This window comes from Lepus europaeus, chromosome 3 (genome assembly GCF_033115175.1).
Source record: "Lepus europaeus isolate LE1 chromosome 3, mLepTim1.pri, whole genome shotgun sequence".
Lineage (NCBI taxonomy): Eukaryota > Metazoa > Chordata > Mammalia > Lagomorpha > Leporidae > Lepus > Lepus europaeus.
In genome coordinates, this window is record NC_084829.1 from 15,993,249 (window position 1) to 16,009,442 (window position 16,194).

Genomic DNA, 16,194 nt, shown 5'->3' on the forward strand with positions numbered 1-16,194 from the left:
AAAATACTGTTTCAGTACTAGTTATAGCATTAATTTATATTGACCAACACATTAATGACAGAGATCCTACATGAGGAGTAGGTACACAGTACTCCTGTTATTGACTTAACAAATTGACACTCTTGTTTATGGCGTCAGTAATCTCCCTAGGCTCTAGTCATGAGTTGCCAAGGCTATGGAAGCCTTTTGAGTTCACCGACTTCGATCATATTTAGACAAGGCCATAGTCAAACTGGAAGTTCTCTCCTCCCTTCAGAGAAAGATCTCCTTCTTTGATGGCCCATTCTTTCTGCTGGGATCTCACTCACAGAGATCTTTCATTTAGATCCCCTTTTTTTTGTTTTTTGCCAGAGTGTCTTGGATTTCCAGTCCTAAAATACTCTCATGGGCTCTTCAGCCATACCCGAATGCCTTAAGGGCTGATTCTGAGGCCAGAGTGCTGTTTAGGACATCTGCCAATCTATGAGTCTGCTGTGTCTCCCCCTTCCCATGTTGGATCCTTCTCTCTCTTTTTGATTCTACAAGTTAGTATTAGCAGACACTAGTCTTGTTTATGTGATCCCTTTGACACTTAGGCCTATCAGTGTGATCAATTGTGAACTGAAATTAACCACTTGGACTAGTGAGATGGCATTGGTACATACCACCTTGATGGGATTGTATTGGAATCCCCTGGCACATTTCTAACTCCACCATTAGGGGCAATTCCAACTGAGCATGTCCCAAATTGCACATCTCCTCCCTCTCTTTTTCCACTCTTATGTTTAACAGGGATCACTTTTCAGTTAAAATTTAAACACCTAAAAATAATTGTGTGTTAATTACAGAGTCAACCAATAGTATTAACTAGAAAAACAACAAAAAAATACTAAAAAAGGATAAAGGATAAAGTATTAAATTGTATAACAACAGTCAGGACAATGGCTGATCAAGTCACTGTTTCTCATAGTGTCCATTATACTTCCACAGGTTACCTTTTGGTACTCAGTTAGTTGTCGCCGATCAGGGAAAACAAATGATATTTGTTTCTTTGGGACTGGCTTAATTCACTTAGCATGATGCTTTCCAGATTGCTCCATCTTGTTGCAAATGACTGGGTTTCATTGTTTTTGACTGCTGTATAGTATTCCATAGAGTACATGTCCCATAGTTTCTTTATCCAGTCTACTGTTGATGGGCATTTGGGTTGGTTCCAGGTCTTAGCTATTGTGAATTGAGCTGCAATAAACATTAAGGTGCAGACAGCTTTTTTGTTTGCCAATATAGTTTCCTTTGGTTAAATTCCAAGGAGTGGGATGGCTGGGATGTATGGTAGGGTTATGTTCAGGTTTCTGAGGAATCTCCAGACAGACTTCCATAGTGGCTTAACCAGTTTGCATTCCCACCAACAGTGGGTTAGTGTCCCTTTTTCCCCACATCCTCTCCAGCATCTGCTGTTGGTAGATTTCTGAATGTGAGCCATTCTCACCGGGGTGAGATGGAACCTCATTGTGATTTTGATTTGCATTTCCCTGACTGCTAGTTATCTTGAACATTTTTTCATGTGCCTGTTGGCCATTTGGATTTCCTCTTTTGAAAAATGTCTATTGAGGTCCTTGGCCCATCTCTTAAGTGGGTTGTTTGTTTTGTTTTTGTGGAGTTTCTTGTAGATTCTGGTTATTAACCCTTTATCTCTAGCAGTTTGCAAATTTTTTTCCCATTCTGTCAGTTGCCTCTTCACTCTCCTGACTGTTTCTTTTGAAGTACAGAAACTTCTCAATTTGATCCAATCCCAAATGTTAATTTTGGTTTTGACTGCCTGTGCTTCCGGGGTGTTTTCCAATAAGTCTGCCTGTACCTATATCTTGCAGGGTTTCTCCAATGTTCTCTAATAATTTGATGGTGTCAGGTCATAGAATTAGGTCTTTAATCCACGTTGACTGAATTTTTGTGTACCGTGAAAGGTAGGGGTCTTGCTTCATGCTTCTGCATGTGGAAATCCAATTTTCCAGCACCATTTGTTGAATAGACTGTCCTTACTCCAGGGATTGGTTTTGTATCCTTGATCAAATGAGTTGTCTGTAGATGTTTGGATTGATTTCTGGCGTTTCTATTCTGTTCCATTGGTCTATCCATCTGTTTCTGTACCAGTACCATGCTGTTTTGATAACAACTGCCCTGTAGTATGTCCTGAAATCTGGTATTGTGATTCATTCAGCTTTGTTTTTGTTGTACAAGCTTGCTTTAGCTATTCGAGGTCTCCTGTGTCTCCATATGAATTTCAGCATCATTTTTTTCCAGATCTGAGAAGAAGGTCTTTGGTATCTTGATTGGTATCACATTCAATCTATAAATAGCTTTTGGGAGAGTGGGCATTTTGATGATATTGATTCTTCCAATCCATGAGCATGGAAGATTTTTCCATGGATCTGTACAGCACTACTAAATAATGCTGAGCTTATTAGCCTTTTAAAAAGAGACTAACATTTTTCATTATTTTTCACCAGACTGAATGGTTTTTTTTTCTATAAATCAAATCACTATCTGTCCCATTCATCTTCAGCCTACTACCTACTAATTCAGGTAATTTCACAAAATATCACGCTAAATTTTTAATTAAAACAGTGATGATCAGTAAAAATATGTGGTGCTTTTATTATCATTGTTAATAGTATGACTTAGCTTTAACTTTTCTTGAAAAATGATATACTGCGGAAATGCTTTAGGCTGTACAAAGTGAAGAGCAACAGAAATCATGTGTGCCTTCTTGAAATTTACAGAGCGTTGTTGGTAGGAAGGAGGTTAAAGAAACCCTGTTTAAGCAGGAGTCATTTAAAGGTGGTCTAGAGAATGAGAAGAAGTTACCAAAAGAATAAGTATACAAAAGAGAAAGATTTTCTAGGGCTTTCAATAGGAATTCATTTGACATGCCAAACAGCTGAAAAGGTCAGCAGTAAAAATGCTTGAGTGATTTATGAGATGAGAATGAAGCCAAGGCAGAAGTCAAAGCATGCAAGTCCATTGAAGACACCTTGAAAAGTTATACCTCTTGAATGTATTTGAAAATGGCTACCAAGTTTTAAGCACATAGCTATTGTGCCTTCAATGAATACATTAACAGTGTAGATGACTACATCTGAGTGCAAGTAGTAAATCCCATTAATAGACTCTCATAAGGAGATCATAGTTGTTTGGATAAGGATAAAGTTGTTGGAAATTTTTAAAAATGAGAGGTTACTTAACATATATTTTTGCACTCAAAATTACTAGCTTGGATGATAAAGAAGAAATTGAGGATGAGAGAAAAAAAAGGAAAGGATAAATGCCAGTTCTCTTATATAACAAATTGAAAAATCAAAGGTGCTGTTAACTAAAGTATAAAAAGAGATTAGCCAAATATTCAAATTTTATGAGTTAATTCGTTGACCACCTGAAAGATGTGTTCACTATTTCAAGCTAATGACTTTTGGAAGGAATCATATGGACACATCCTTTTAGAACCAGATCAATGCCAAACTTTCGAATGTGCATGTGGGAAAATTGAGATCCTTAGTTTAAAAGAAAATTTCCCATGGTCACCTAGATTTTTTTAAATGTAATATTAAATTCATTGCCATAAAATATCTGTAATAAGTACTGGGTGTTTGGCTTACATTTTTCCATTAGCTTTTCTCAATTATTAACAAAATTTCTCTGCTGTTGATTAGCTCTGTATTTCATCAGATTATTTAGACAGTCCATATTGACTAACTATTTCTTCTTCTTTCCTCTTCTCTTTCTTCCTCTTCTTCTTCCTCTTCTTCTTCCTCTTTGTTTCTCTTTTTTCATTCTCCTCCTCCTCTATCTCCTCTTCCCCCTCTAAGATTTAGGCATCAAAGGATTATGTACCAAGGAAATTACAGTTATTTACATGTTTTTATTCTGAGTGGTTTCTCGGACCATCCCAAACTGGAGAAGATTCTGTCAGGAGTTGTCACCGTCTTCTACTTAACTACACTGCTGGGTAACACAGCCATCATTCTTGCATCTCTCTTGGATTCCCATCTCCATACACCAATGTACTTTTTCCTCAGGAATTTGTCTTTCCTTGATTTGTGTTTCACAACTAGCATTGTCCCTCAGATGCTGGTTAACCTGTGGGGACCTGATAAGACCATCAGTTACGTGGGTTGTGTCATTCAACTCTATGTTTTTATGTGGTTGGGCTCCACTGAGTGCCTTCTCCTGGCTGTAATGTCCTATGATCGTTTCACAGCGATTTGCAAGCCCTTGCATTACTTGGTAATCATGAACCCACATCTTTGTCTCAAGATGATTACCACGGTCTGGAGCATTAGTTTGGCCAACTCTGTACTATTATGTACACTCACCCTGAATTTGCCTAGATGTGGAAACAACCTTCTGGATACTTTCTTGTGTGAGGTGCCAGCTATGGTCAAGATAGCCTGTGTAGACACCACAACAGTGGAAATGTCTGTCTTTGCTTTAGGTATTGTCATTGTCCTTACACCCCTGATCCTTATTCTTACATCCTATGGCTACATTGCCAAAGCTGTGCTGAAAATGAAGTCAAAAGCAGGCCAGCGAAAAGCAGTGAACACCTGTGGATCTCATCTCACTGTGGTGTCCATCTTCTATGGTACTATTATCTACATGTACCTGCAACCAGGTAACAGCACCTCCAAAGACCAAGGAAAGTTCATCACACTCTTTTACACCATCATCACCCCAAGTCTCAATCCCCTCATTTACACATTGAGGAATAAGGACATGAAGGATGCATTGAAGAAGCTGATGAGAGTTCACCATGAATCTACAAAAAAAAGAGAAACCTGATGGCATAGAAAAATATTAAGAGTGACTAAGGCAAGTAAATGTGTTTCCATCCTTAATTTTACTGAGGCAAGTAATTCCTAGATCAGAAAATTCAATTTCACAATTCTGTACAAACATTTTGTTGATGGAAAAAATAAACTATCCTGCTTAGCTATTTTATGTCTCTAACATTGGAATGTCTTCATGGAAAAAGGTTACTATGAATTTTCATTCTTTGCTTCATATATAAAACAAAGGGGAAGTGTATATAAACTTGAATGCATTTAATTTATGTTATAGCACTGAAGAAACTGTTTCAGTTATCTCATTTTGTATTCTGAGGCTTATGCTTGACTATTCTGAAATATGGATTTAAATGAATGCTTTCATATACATTATGTTGTATTCTAAATAATATACAACTCACAATTTTATACATTATTTTCATGGTAGCATCCAAACATTTATGTGCACTTGAAGTAAATGATGCAATCTACAAGATGGTAATGGTGATAAACCTTAACTAAAGCAATTCATTCTGCTCAGTAAAATGTTATACTAACATCTGGAGTAAAGGGTAAAGGGTCTATGATATTTAAATCTATTACTACTTTATCATGATACAGGACCATAGAAAGGCATGAATTAAAAGGTTTTAAAGGTGACTGATAATCTGATTCATTTCTCACTTACTTATTAAATGTTTATCCCATGATTGTCTCTTAGTAGAAAGAGAATATGACTGGGTTCAGATCAGTTGGGTTTTTGACATAAATCTAAGGGAATGTGCAATTTATGTGATGATGAGAACTATGATAATATCAGTATGTAGTGGGAAAATAAATGAATCATTTTCTTATGGATATTTGTTCTAATGTAGAATGACATGGGACACTGAATTTTGTCTTCCCAGACTTATCACTTTGTGGGTTTTTTTATTTTTATTTTTTATTTTGACAGGCCGAGTTAGACAGTGAAAGAGAGAGACAGAGAGAAAGGTCTTCCTTCCTTTGGTTCACGCCCTAAATGGCCACTACGGCCAATGCACTGCGCCTATCCGAAGCCAGGATCCAGGTGCTTCTTCCTGGTCTCCCATGTGGGTGCAGGGCCCAAGCACTTGGGCCATCCTCCACTGCACTACCAGGCCACAGCAGAGAGCTGGACTGGAAGAGGAGCAACCAGGACAGAACCGGTGTCCCAACCCAGGACTAGAAACTGGAGTACTGGCACTGCAGGCGGAGGATTAGCCTAGTGATCCAAGGTGCCAGCCAGACTTATCACCTTGATAATAGATGGCACCTCCCTCCATTAACATGTCATTGCAATGGTTACCTTTGTTATGGGGATTTTCTATTTAATAACCTAAATAACAACAAAGAGATTGGCACTCCAAAGAAAATGAGTTTATTTGGTAATAGCAGAGCATTACAATACAGTATACAAATACAATATACATATACACATATATAAACCATAGGAGCATCCTGGGAGACAAAATTTTTCAAAGGTAAAATGAGAAAAGTCACATTGGTTGTCTTAAAAGAATGATCTCTGACTACAAGGATCAATAACAAGAGTAGCCGTGGTATAAGATTGGACAGGCGTATGCTGGACAGGTGTCCTGGTAGAAATATTTTTGTATAGGCTGTGGTTTTAGCAGAGCCTTTTGTGACAGTCCCATCATCAGGCCATCATGCATGAGGACCCCGTGCCTTTAGGGTTCCCTGGCTTCATATGTCAGTGTTTGACACAAGTGACTTCATTTTCATTCTGACAGCTTTCATATTTCTCTCTTTTCACTGAAATCTTTCTCCACTGAGCCAACACTCCATGGTTAGCTTTAGATTGTCCCTGGATGCTGCTCTTATGTCAGAGGGAAGTAATTAGAAACTGATTCAGTTGTAAAACTGCTTTAGCCACATTTGAGCAACAAAGTGGTATTGGCTGGAATGGCTATCAGACAGACTACCAAGATGCCACTGTTAGGTTCAATTCTGTCTATTCTGCAGGCATTGCCTGTTATCTCAAAGACAAGGGTCAGCGTTATTCTGTTAGTTAAAGTTCTATAGAAATTTGACAGGCAACAATTACAAAGTTTAAAATGAAGCTACAAACAAGTGAGGGTGGAGAGGATGTGGCAAAAAGGGAACCCTAGCACACTGCTGTGAGAATGTAAATCAGTGCACCATCCTGAAAAACAGTGTGGCCCTTCCTCAAAAAGTAAAAATAGAGCTGACCTATGACCCATCACCCCCTTCACTGGGGATTTAACAGAGCACTATTCACCATAGCCAAGAAATGCAAACAATTTACACGTCCATCAATTAATGAATGTTTTTTAAAATGTGGTATGTAAACTCAACACACTGCTATTCAGCACAAAAATGGGCGAAATCTTAACTTGGATGAACCTGGCAGTCATCATGTGAAGTGAAGTTTGCCAGGCACAGAAAGACAAGCACATGGGACCTCACCCAGGTAGACTCAAAATACGTTGACCTCGCAGAAGTTGAGTGTAGGATTGTGGTTGCCAGAGGCTGGGGAGAGAAAGGGAAAGGAGAGGGACAGAGAACATTGGTCAACATGTACTAAATTATAGCTAGATAGGTATAAGAACTGGTCATACTCTTGCACAGTAGAGTGACTATAGAAAGGTAACAGTGAGATAGGGAAAAGCTAATTAACCTGAGCAAATTATGGTTAGATAGGATTCAGAAATTCTGCTATCCTATTTCACTGCAGAATGAATCTGGATAGTAATAATGTACTGTCTATTTTCAAAGTCATTTGAATGATATGTTTACCCTGATTTGCACAATATTTTCATCTTTTCTTAAATATTTTATTTATTTATTTGAGAGGTAGAGTTACAGACAGTGAGAGGGAGAGACACCGAGAAAGGTCTTCCTTCCATTGGTTTACTCTCCAAATGGCTGCAATGGCCAGCGCTGCACTGATCCAAAGCTAAGAGCCAGGTGCTTCTTCCTGGTCTCCCATGCAGGTGCAGGGACCCAAGGTCTTGGGCCATCCTCCATGCCCTCCCGGGCCACAGCAGAGAGCTGGACTGGAAGAGGAGCAACCAGGACTAGAACTGGAACCCATATGGAATGCAAGCGCCGCAGGTGGAGGATTAACCTAGTGCGCCACAGCGCAGGCAATATTCATGCATTGAAACATCACTTGGTGCTATATAAGTATGTACAGGTTTTGCATCAGCCACACAAATTTTTAAAATATTAAAAAATAAATAAAAATTATTTGATTGCTTAAAAACTAAAAAGAGCTGGTGAAATTAATTATTTTATTATATATATATTTTTATTTAGTGAATATAAATTTCCAAAGTACAGCTTATGGATTACAAAGGCTTCCCCCCCCACAACATCCCCCCCACCCGCAACCCTCCCCTTTCCCACTCACTCTCCCCTTCCATTCCCATCAAGATTCATTTTCAATTCTCTTTATATACAGAAAATCAGTTTAGTATATATAAAGATTTCAACAGTTTGCCCTCACATAGCAACACAAAGTGAAAAAATACTGTTGGAGTACTAGTTATAGCATTAAATAACAGTGTACAGCACATTAATGACAGAGATTCTGCAAGATTTTTTTTTAAAAAAAGATTGATTATTTTTCTATGTAATTTCCAATTTAAAACCAAGGGTTTTTTTTTTTCATTTTCAATTATCTTTATATACAGAAGATCTCTTTAGTATATACTAAGTAAAGATTTCATCAGTTTGCACCCCCACAGAAACACAAAGTGTAAAAATACTGTTTCAGTACTAGCTATATCATTACTTCACCTTCGACAACCTATTAAGGACAGATCCCACACGGGACGTAAGTACACAGTGACTCTTGATGTTGATTTAACAATTTAACACTCTTGTTTATGGCGTCAGTAATCTCCCTAGGCTCTAGCCATGAGTTGCCGAGGCTATGGAAGCCTTTAGGGTTCGCTGACTTCGATCCTATTTTACAAGGCCATAGTCAAAGTGGAGGTTCTCTCCTCCCTTCAGAGAAAGGTACCTCCTACTTTGATGGCCCCGTTCTTTCCACTGGGATCACACTCGCTGAGATCCTTCATTTAGGTCTTCTTCTTCTTCTTCATCTTTTTTTTTCCCCTTCGTGTCTTGGCTTTCCATGCCTAAAATACTCTCATAGGCTCTTCAGCCAGATCCAAATGCCTTAAGGGCTGATTCTGAGGCCAGAGTGCTACTTAGGACATCTGTCATTCTATGAGTCTGCTGTGTCTCCCCCTTCCCATGTTGGATCCTTCTCTCCTTTTTTTTGCCAGTTAGTATTAGCAGACATTAGTCTTGTTTGTGTGATCCCTTTGACACTTAGGCCTATCAGTGTGATCAGTTGTGGACTGAAATTGATCACCTGGGCTGGTGAGATGGCATTGGTACATGCCACCTTGATGGGATTGTATTGGAATCCCCTGGAACTTTTCTAACTCCATCATTTGGGGCAAATCCAATCGAGCATGTTCCCTATTGTACATCACCTCCCTCTCTTTTTCTCATTCTTATATTTAACTGGGATCACTATTCAGTTAAGATTTAGACACCTAAGAATAATTGTGTGTTAATTACAGAGTTTACAAAAAAAATACTAAAATGGATAAAGTGTTACATTGTACATCAACAGTAAGCACCATATCTGATCAAGTCACTATTTCTCATAGTGTCCATTATACTTCCACAGGTTACCTTTTGGTACTCAGTTAGTTGTCGCCGATCAGGGAAAACAAATGATATTTGTTTCTTTGGGACTGGCTTAATTCACTTAGCATGATGCTTTCCAGATTGCTCCATCTTGTTGCAAATGACTGGGTTTCATTGTTTTTGACTGCTGTATAGTATTCCATAGAGTACATGTCCCATAGTTTCTTTATCCAGTCTACTGTTGATGGGCATTTGGGTTGGTTCCAGGTCTTAGCTATTGTGAATTGAGCTGCAAAAAACATTAATGTGCAGATGGCTTTTTTGTTTGCCAATTTAATTTCTTTTGGGTAAATTCCAAGGAGTGGGATGGCTGGGATGTATGGTAGGGTTATGTTCAGGTTTCTGAGGAAACTCCAGACAGACTTCCATAGTGGCTTAACCAGTTTACATTCCCACCAACAGTGGGTTAGTGTCCCTTTTTCCCCACATCCTCTCCAGCATCTGCTGTTGGTAGATTTCTGAATGTGAGCCATTCTCACCGGGGTGAGATGGAACCTCATTGTGGTTTTGATTTGCATTTCCCTGACTGCTAGTGATCTTGAACATTTTTTCATGTGTCTATTGGCCATTTGGATTTCCTCTTAGGAAAGATGTCTGTTGAGGTCCTTGGCCCATCTCTTAAGTGGATTGTTTGTTTTGATGTTGTGGAGTTTCTTGATTTTTTGTAGATTCTGGTTATCAAGCCTTTATCTGTTCCATAGTTTGCAAACATTTTTTCCCATTCTGTCGGTTTCCTATTCACTTTCCTGACTGTTTCTTTTGCAGTACAGAAACTTCTCAATTTGATGCAATCCCAATAGTTAATTTTGGCTTTGACTGCCTGTGCTCCTGGGGTATTTTCCAGGAAGTCCTTACCTGTGCCTATATCTTGCAGGGTTTCTCCAATGCTCTCTAATAATTTGACGGTGTCTGGTTGTAGATTTATTTTTGATCCATGTTGAGTGAATTTTTGTGTAAGGTGAAAGGTAGGGATCTTGCTTCATGATTCTGCACGTGGAAATCCAGTTTTCCAGCACAATTTATTGAATAGACTGTCCTTACTCCAGGGATTGTTTTTGGATCCTTGATCAAATATGAGTTGGCTGTAGATGTTTGGGTTCATTTCTGGTATTTCTTTTTTTTTAATTTTATTTAATGAATATAAATTTCCAGTGTACAGCTTATGGCTTACAATGGATTCTCCCTCCCATAACTTCCCTCCCACCTGCAACCCTCCCCTCTCCCGCTCCCTCTTCCATTCCATTCACATCAAGATTCATTTTCAATTCTCTTTATATACAGAAGATCAATTTAGTACAAAGATTGCAACAGTTTGCACCCACATAGAAACACAAAGTGAAACATACTGTTTGAGTACTAGTTATAGCATTAAATCAAAATGTACAGCACATTAAGGACAGAGATCCCACATGAGGAGCAAGTGCACAGTGGCTCCTGTTGTTGACCCAACAAATTGACACTCTAGTTTATGGCGCCAGTAACCATCCTAGGCTGTCGTAATGAGTTGCCAAGGATATGGAAGCCTTCCAAGTTTGCCGACTCTGATCATATTTAGACAAGGCCATAAAAGACAGAGTGAGGATAGTAACCAAGGATCCTAAGAGTGGCATTTACCAGGTTTGAGCAATTATACAGCATAAGTGGGGAAGAGGACCATCAGTACACACAGGTTGGGAGTAGAGCCATTGGTGGTAGAGTAGAGGTTATGATTACAAAGGAATGAGGCCCAAGTGGCTAGACAGGGTCTAGAACAAAGGACAGAGTCATTAACTAAGAAAGGTGCTGTCGCCGGCGCCGCGGCTCACTAGGCTAATCCTCCGCCTTGCGGCGCCGGCACACCGGGTTCTAGTCCCGGTCGGGGCACCGATCCTGTCCCGGTTGCCCCTCTTCCAGGCCAGCTCTCTGCTGTGGCTAGGGAGTGCAGTGGAGGATGGCCCAAGTGCTTGGGCCCTGCACCCCATGGGAGACCAGGAGAAGCACCTGGCTCCTGCCATCGGATCAGCGCGGTGCGCCGGCCGCAGCGCGCTACCGCGGCGGCCATTGGAGGGTGAACCAACGGCAAAAGGAAGACCTTTCTCTCTGTCTCTCTCTCTCACTGTCCACTCTGCCTGTCAAAAAAAAAAAAAAAAAAAAAAAAAAAAAAAAAAAAAAGAAAGGTGCTGTCTAAGCTACAATTAAGTTTTCTGATTGAGAGGCAAATAGAACCTGATAGAAGGGGCTTGATAATAATTTGGTGGGCTTTAGGCCTTGTAAGTTAAGAGGCCCAGACCTATCTATCTCTTCACATGGGGTATATCCTAAGGGAGGTGTGAACCTCCTAGGGGAAGGCACTCTGTTGACTTTCATTACTTGGCTGGCCTGGGAGGAGAGCTGGCCAGGTAAAGGCAGGGGGCATCTCTAACAAGAAATTTACAGTTCTGCCTGCAATGTTGCTGACCCTACTTGACCATCCCCTCAGCTGCAGTGGTCACTTTGGAAGTTGGGCTGAGTGAAGGGCTTTTCAGCTTAGAGCCAATAAGATCTGTGGCTCTGACCTGGGCAGGTCCATTTCCAGTGATCCAACTCTTGGCAGAGCTGCCAGGGCTCTTCACAAGCTGACTTCTGCTGAAGCCCAGGCTTACCACATTGAAAGCCACTGCAGTGGACTGGCCTGTTGGGTCTCCTTGAGGGCAGATCACTGTACAGATCAGCCATTAATAGGCCTGCCGCCCATTGCTTCTGATGCCTAGCTTTCTTTTCCTCCTGGTTTGTGTTCAAGCAGGCCAGAGGATGCAACACAAGGGAGTGCCAAAGTCCCATCTCTAAACTTCGGTGGCCTGAACTACAAGTCTCTAGTCACAGGCATGTTCTGTAGTAGTTTTTCTAAGGTAGACAATGCCCATGAGGAAAATTATATTCTCACTTTAAAACTTTCTTTCCCTTTGGTCTGAAAGGGAGGTTTTTTCTACTTACTGTATACTTCGCTGATGGCAAAGGGAATCTAGCTATGAGATTATTATTTAAGTTCTTATTTTGGCTATGCTATTACAGAAAAGTGTTAGCCATCTCTTTTATAAGGTCTAAAGATTAAATTGTGCATCCTACAGATTCCTTCCTAATAGAATTAGTTTCCTACCTTGAAGAGAATAGAGAAATGAAAGAACAAGTTGGGCTTCGAAAAGAGAAATGAGGGAGCAAGTCCTAGATCACTTGCTGACAATAGCAATATCACATGAATACTTAGCAAACAGTTTCAACCATTAGATAACAACTTAAGAAAACATTTACCAGAAGGTCCAATGCCTTCTATAAATTTTAAGAATCATGTATTTGAAAACACCTCTTAAATATCTAACATGGTGTAGTTTGTTTAACCAGTAAACTTAAGCACAACCATCTAAAATGTTTTTAGTTTCTTTCTACCAACACGTTTAAAACATATGATTCACAGATTCAGGTCACACAAATTAAAATGTATCTTTGATTGATTTTAGCAGCTTAAATTTATGGACAATCTTACTTATAAGCCAATTAAAATAAAACTCTTAATAAAATTTCCTATGTAGACATACAATATGTACACACATATAACATAGCATAATAGACCAATATAGAAATTTCAATAATTGCTTTTAAAATCTTGAACTCTTTTTGTAGATTGCCAATTGATTTGAATTGCTTTTTGTTTTGAGTAACCTCAGTTAACCATACTTTCTCTCAGTTGGTACTGTTACTACATTATTGGCTTCATCTGTTTACAGAGCCATCCCAAAGTACTGAATACAATAGAAGTGGCTGGAAAAAGTCCATAGGAACCTATAGGAGGACAGCTAAACACAGAACCAACAACGCTTTAGTTTTATGAGCAGCAAATCATATATAACTGTGGATGACAAAAGACTTTAAGTCGCCAGGTTTAAAATTATAAACTCATCAACCAACAAGAGGCACTTGCTTACTTCACAGTATTTTTGAAAGCACCTGTAGGATTTTACAAGTATTTAACCCTTTAGGCCTCTGGGGCTTTCTCATTAAGATAACTATCATGTCTAGTAACACAAGATCATTAGACTTTTTAATTCTCAAACATTTGTATTAATAGCATTTTCCATTATTGAAACTTAAAATTTGGTACCACATCACATCTTGGCAGTCCTTCTAATATAATCCAAATAGCCTGATTAGTTGGTGTCTCTATAAGATGAGAGACATAGGTCCTTTGATTTTTTCAGTTGGGCCCAAACTGGAAAAACCAAAGTCCAGGATTTACTGGAAATTTTAGAGACCAGATTGTTTGAAACTTTGATTTTTTGAATGCCTGTCAAGAATGCCAAGAAGGCTCAAAATCCAAACTATCTGGTTGAAATAAGATTCCTTAAAATCATGACATAACATAGACCAAATTTGATCATTGTTACAAGGTGATTATTCAAATCTTTAAAAATAAGCACATGTTTAAATAACCCATAGCTCTTAATAAAAATGCAGCTGTTTTTGAACCATTAGAATTTAACAGACATCAAGAGAATATAATAGATTACTTTAACACCTTGCTTTAACAGAGCATCAGATTTTAATTTTATGTCAAAGAGAAATTGAGCTTCCTGTGATCTTTTGCTGTGAGGTTTCCTTCCTTTCCCTTCTTTCATATTGATGACCATGTTTCTGTGTTTCTGTGTGTAACACATCTTTAAGCATCTTTTGCAGGGCAGGATGAGTGGCAACAAATTCTTTCAGTTTCTGTTTGCTATGAAAAGTCTTAATTTCACCTTCATTCACTAATGAGAGCTTTGCAGGACATAATATTCTGGGCTGGCAGTTTTTCTCTCTTAGTACCTGGGCTATGTCTCGCCATTCCCTTCTAGCTTGTAGGGTTTCTGATGAGAAGTCTGCTGTGAGTCTCATCGGAGATCCTCTAAGAGTAATCTGATGTTTCTCTCTTGCACATTTTAGAATCTTTTCTTTATGTTTCACTGTGGTGAGTTTGATTACAACATGTCGTGGTGAGGATCTCTTTTGGTCATGTTTATTAGGGGTTCTATAAGCTCCTGTACTAAGATGCCTCTGTCCTTCTCCAAACCTGGGAAATTTTCTGCTAGTATCTCACTGAAAATGCCTTCTAATCCTTTCTCCCTCTCCATGCCTTCAGGAACTCCTAGAACCCGAATGTTGGGTTTTTTAATAGTATCCTGTAGATTCCCGACAATATTTTTTAGATTTCTAATTTCTTCTTCTTTTTTTTTTTTTTTTTTTTTTGGTGTGCCTGTTTCCTTTCCTGTTCTCTGTCTTCTAAGTCTGATATTCTCTTATCTGCTTCACCCATTCTGTTTTTAAGGCTGTCTAATGTGTTGGTCATTTGACTATTAAATTCTTCATTTCATTATGATTTCTCGTCACTATCACAGATTCTTGTTGCACTAGTTGTTTCATTTCATTTTGATTCTTCCTTAATATTTCATTTTCATGAGAGAGATTTTCTATCTTGTCCATGAAGGATTTCTGTAGTTCAAGAATTTGTTTTTGAGAACTTCTTAATGTTCTTAGCAATTTTTTGAGATCCGCTTCTTGCATTTCTTCGATCTCATCATCTTCATAATCTTGAATTGGGGTGTCTTTTTCATTTGGGGGCGTCATAGTGTCTTCCTTGTTCTTGTTACTTCGGTTTTTGCGTTTGTTGTTTGGCATGTTGGAGATATTTGGTTTCTTCACTGTGGTGTTTTTTCTTGTTACACTATGGCTCTATATTAAGTGGACTGTCTGCTTTCGGTGGAGCCTTAGAGGCTTGAGATGAGTGTGGCCTGAGAGCTCTGTTTGGTTCCTCAGGGTTGAGGGTGTGTCAAAGATGACACTCCCAGGTTAGGTGTGGTAAATATCTTTTTTTCTTTTTTTGATTCAAAAGGGAAGTAATTCCGCACAGCTGAACGTAATTGGAGGTAGTTAGCAGGCAATGATATACCCACAGGAGCCAGAGATCGGAAGCTCTTTCCCAAGGACCACACAGGGAATCTCTGCTGCCCTCAGTGTGGGCTCCAATTCTCCTACAGTCTCCCACTGGGTTGCCAAGTTAGATGCTAATTTCCTGTTATTTCACCCCTCCCCCCCAGAGTCAGGTTTTTCTGCTAGGCTCAGGGCCGGTGTAGACCTGAGGTCACCCTGCTTATGACGTATGTCCAAAATGGTGCCTGCTCTTTGTCTTGCTCACCTTTGAGGGGTGAGCAGAGAGAGAGAAACTCGTGTCCGTATCGGTCACTTTTTTTTTTCTCCTCTCTCTCTTCTAGTTAGCCTGGTGAACTTTTCCCCACGGAGTTTCAAGCCTCGTTCCCTCCAACCTCCTCTTTCCGCTTGCCCGCTGGTGTCTCGGGCTATGGAGGTTCGGCTCACCTCGCGTTCCAGCGCTGGTGCGTTGAGTCTGCTACTGGTGTCCCGAACTTGGGCTCCCACGCTCTCCACGCAGGTCCACTGTGAATCACTAGTTCCGGAAGAGTTTCCTCTGCTGTTTCTTCCCCTACTCTTCCTTGACCCTGCAGTATCTCCACTTTTATTAACCTGTGTCTTGCCGAAGAATATCAATGTGCTCCCTTCCTATTCCGCCATCTTGGATTTCTCTTTAAAGTAAACACTTATTTCAACTGGTTTAGTCAGTGTGTAAGATATGAACACAATTAGAGAAATCAGGCTTTCTAGA

The 16,194-nt window shown here is 39.5% G+C and overlaps 1 protein-coding gene across 1 annotated transcript; it reads left to right on the forward strand.

The window, feature by feature from the left end:
* The first annotated feature begins 3,861 nt into the window (after window positions 1-3,861).
* Window positions 3,862-4,815, forward strand: LOC133756412 (olfactory receptor 2W1-like). The gene has a single exon (XM_062187107.1). It carries the CDS (start codon window positions 3,862-3,864, stop codon window positions 4,813-4,815), a length of 954 nt encoding a protein of 317 aa, XP_062043091.1.
* Window positions 4,816-16,194: the final 11,379 nt, after the last annotated feature.

Coding starts and splice junctions, on each gene's coding strand:
- LOC133756412 (XM_062187107.1), top strand. CDS start 3,862: ATGTACCAAGGAAATTACAGTTATTTACATGTTTTTATTCTGAGTGGT.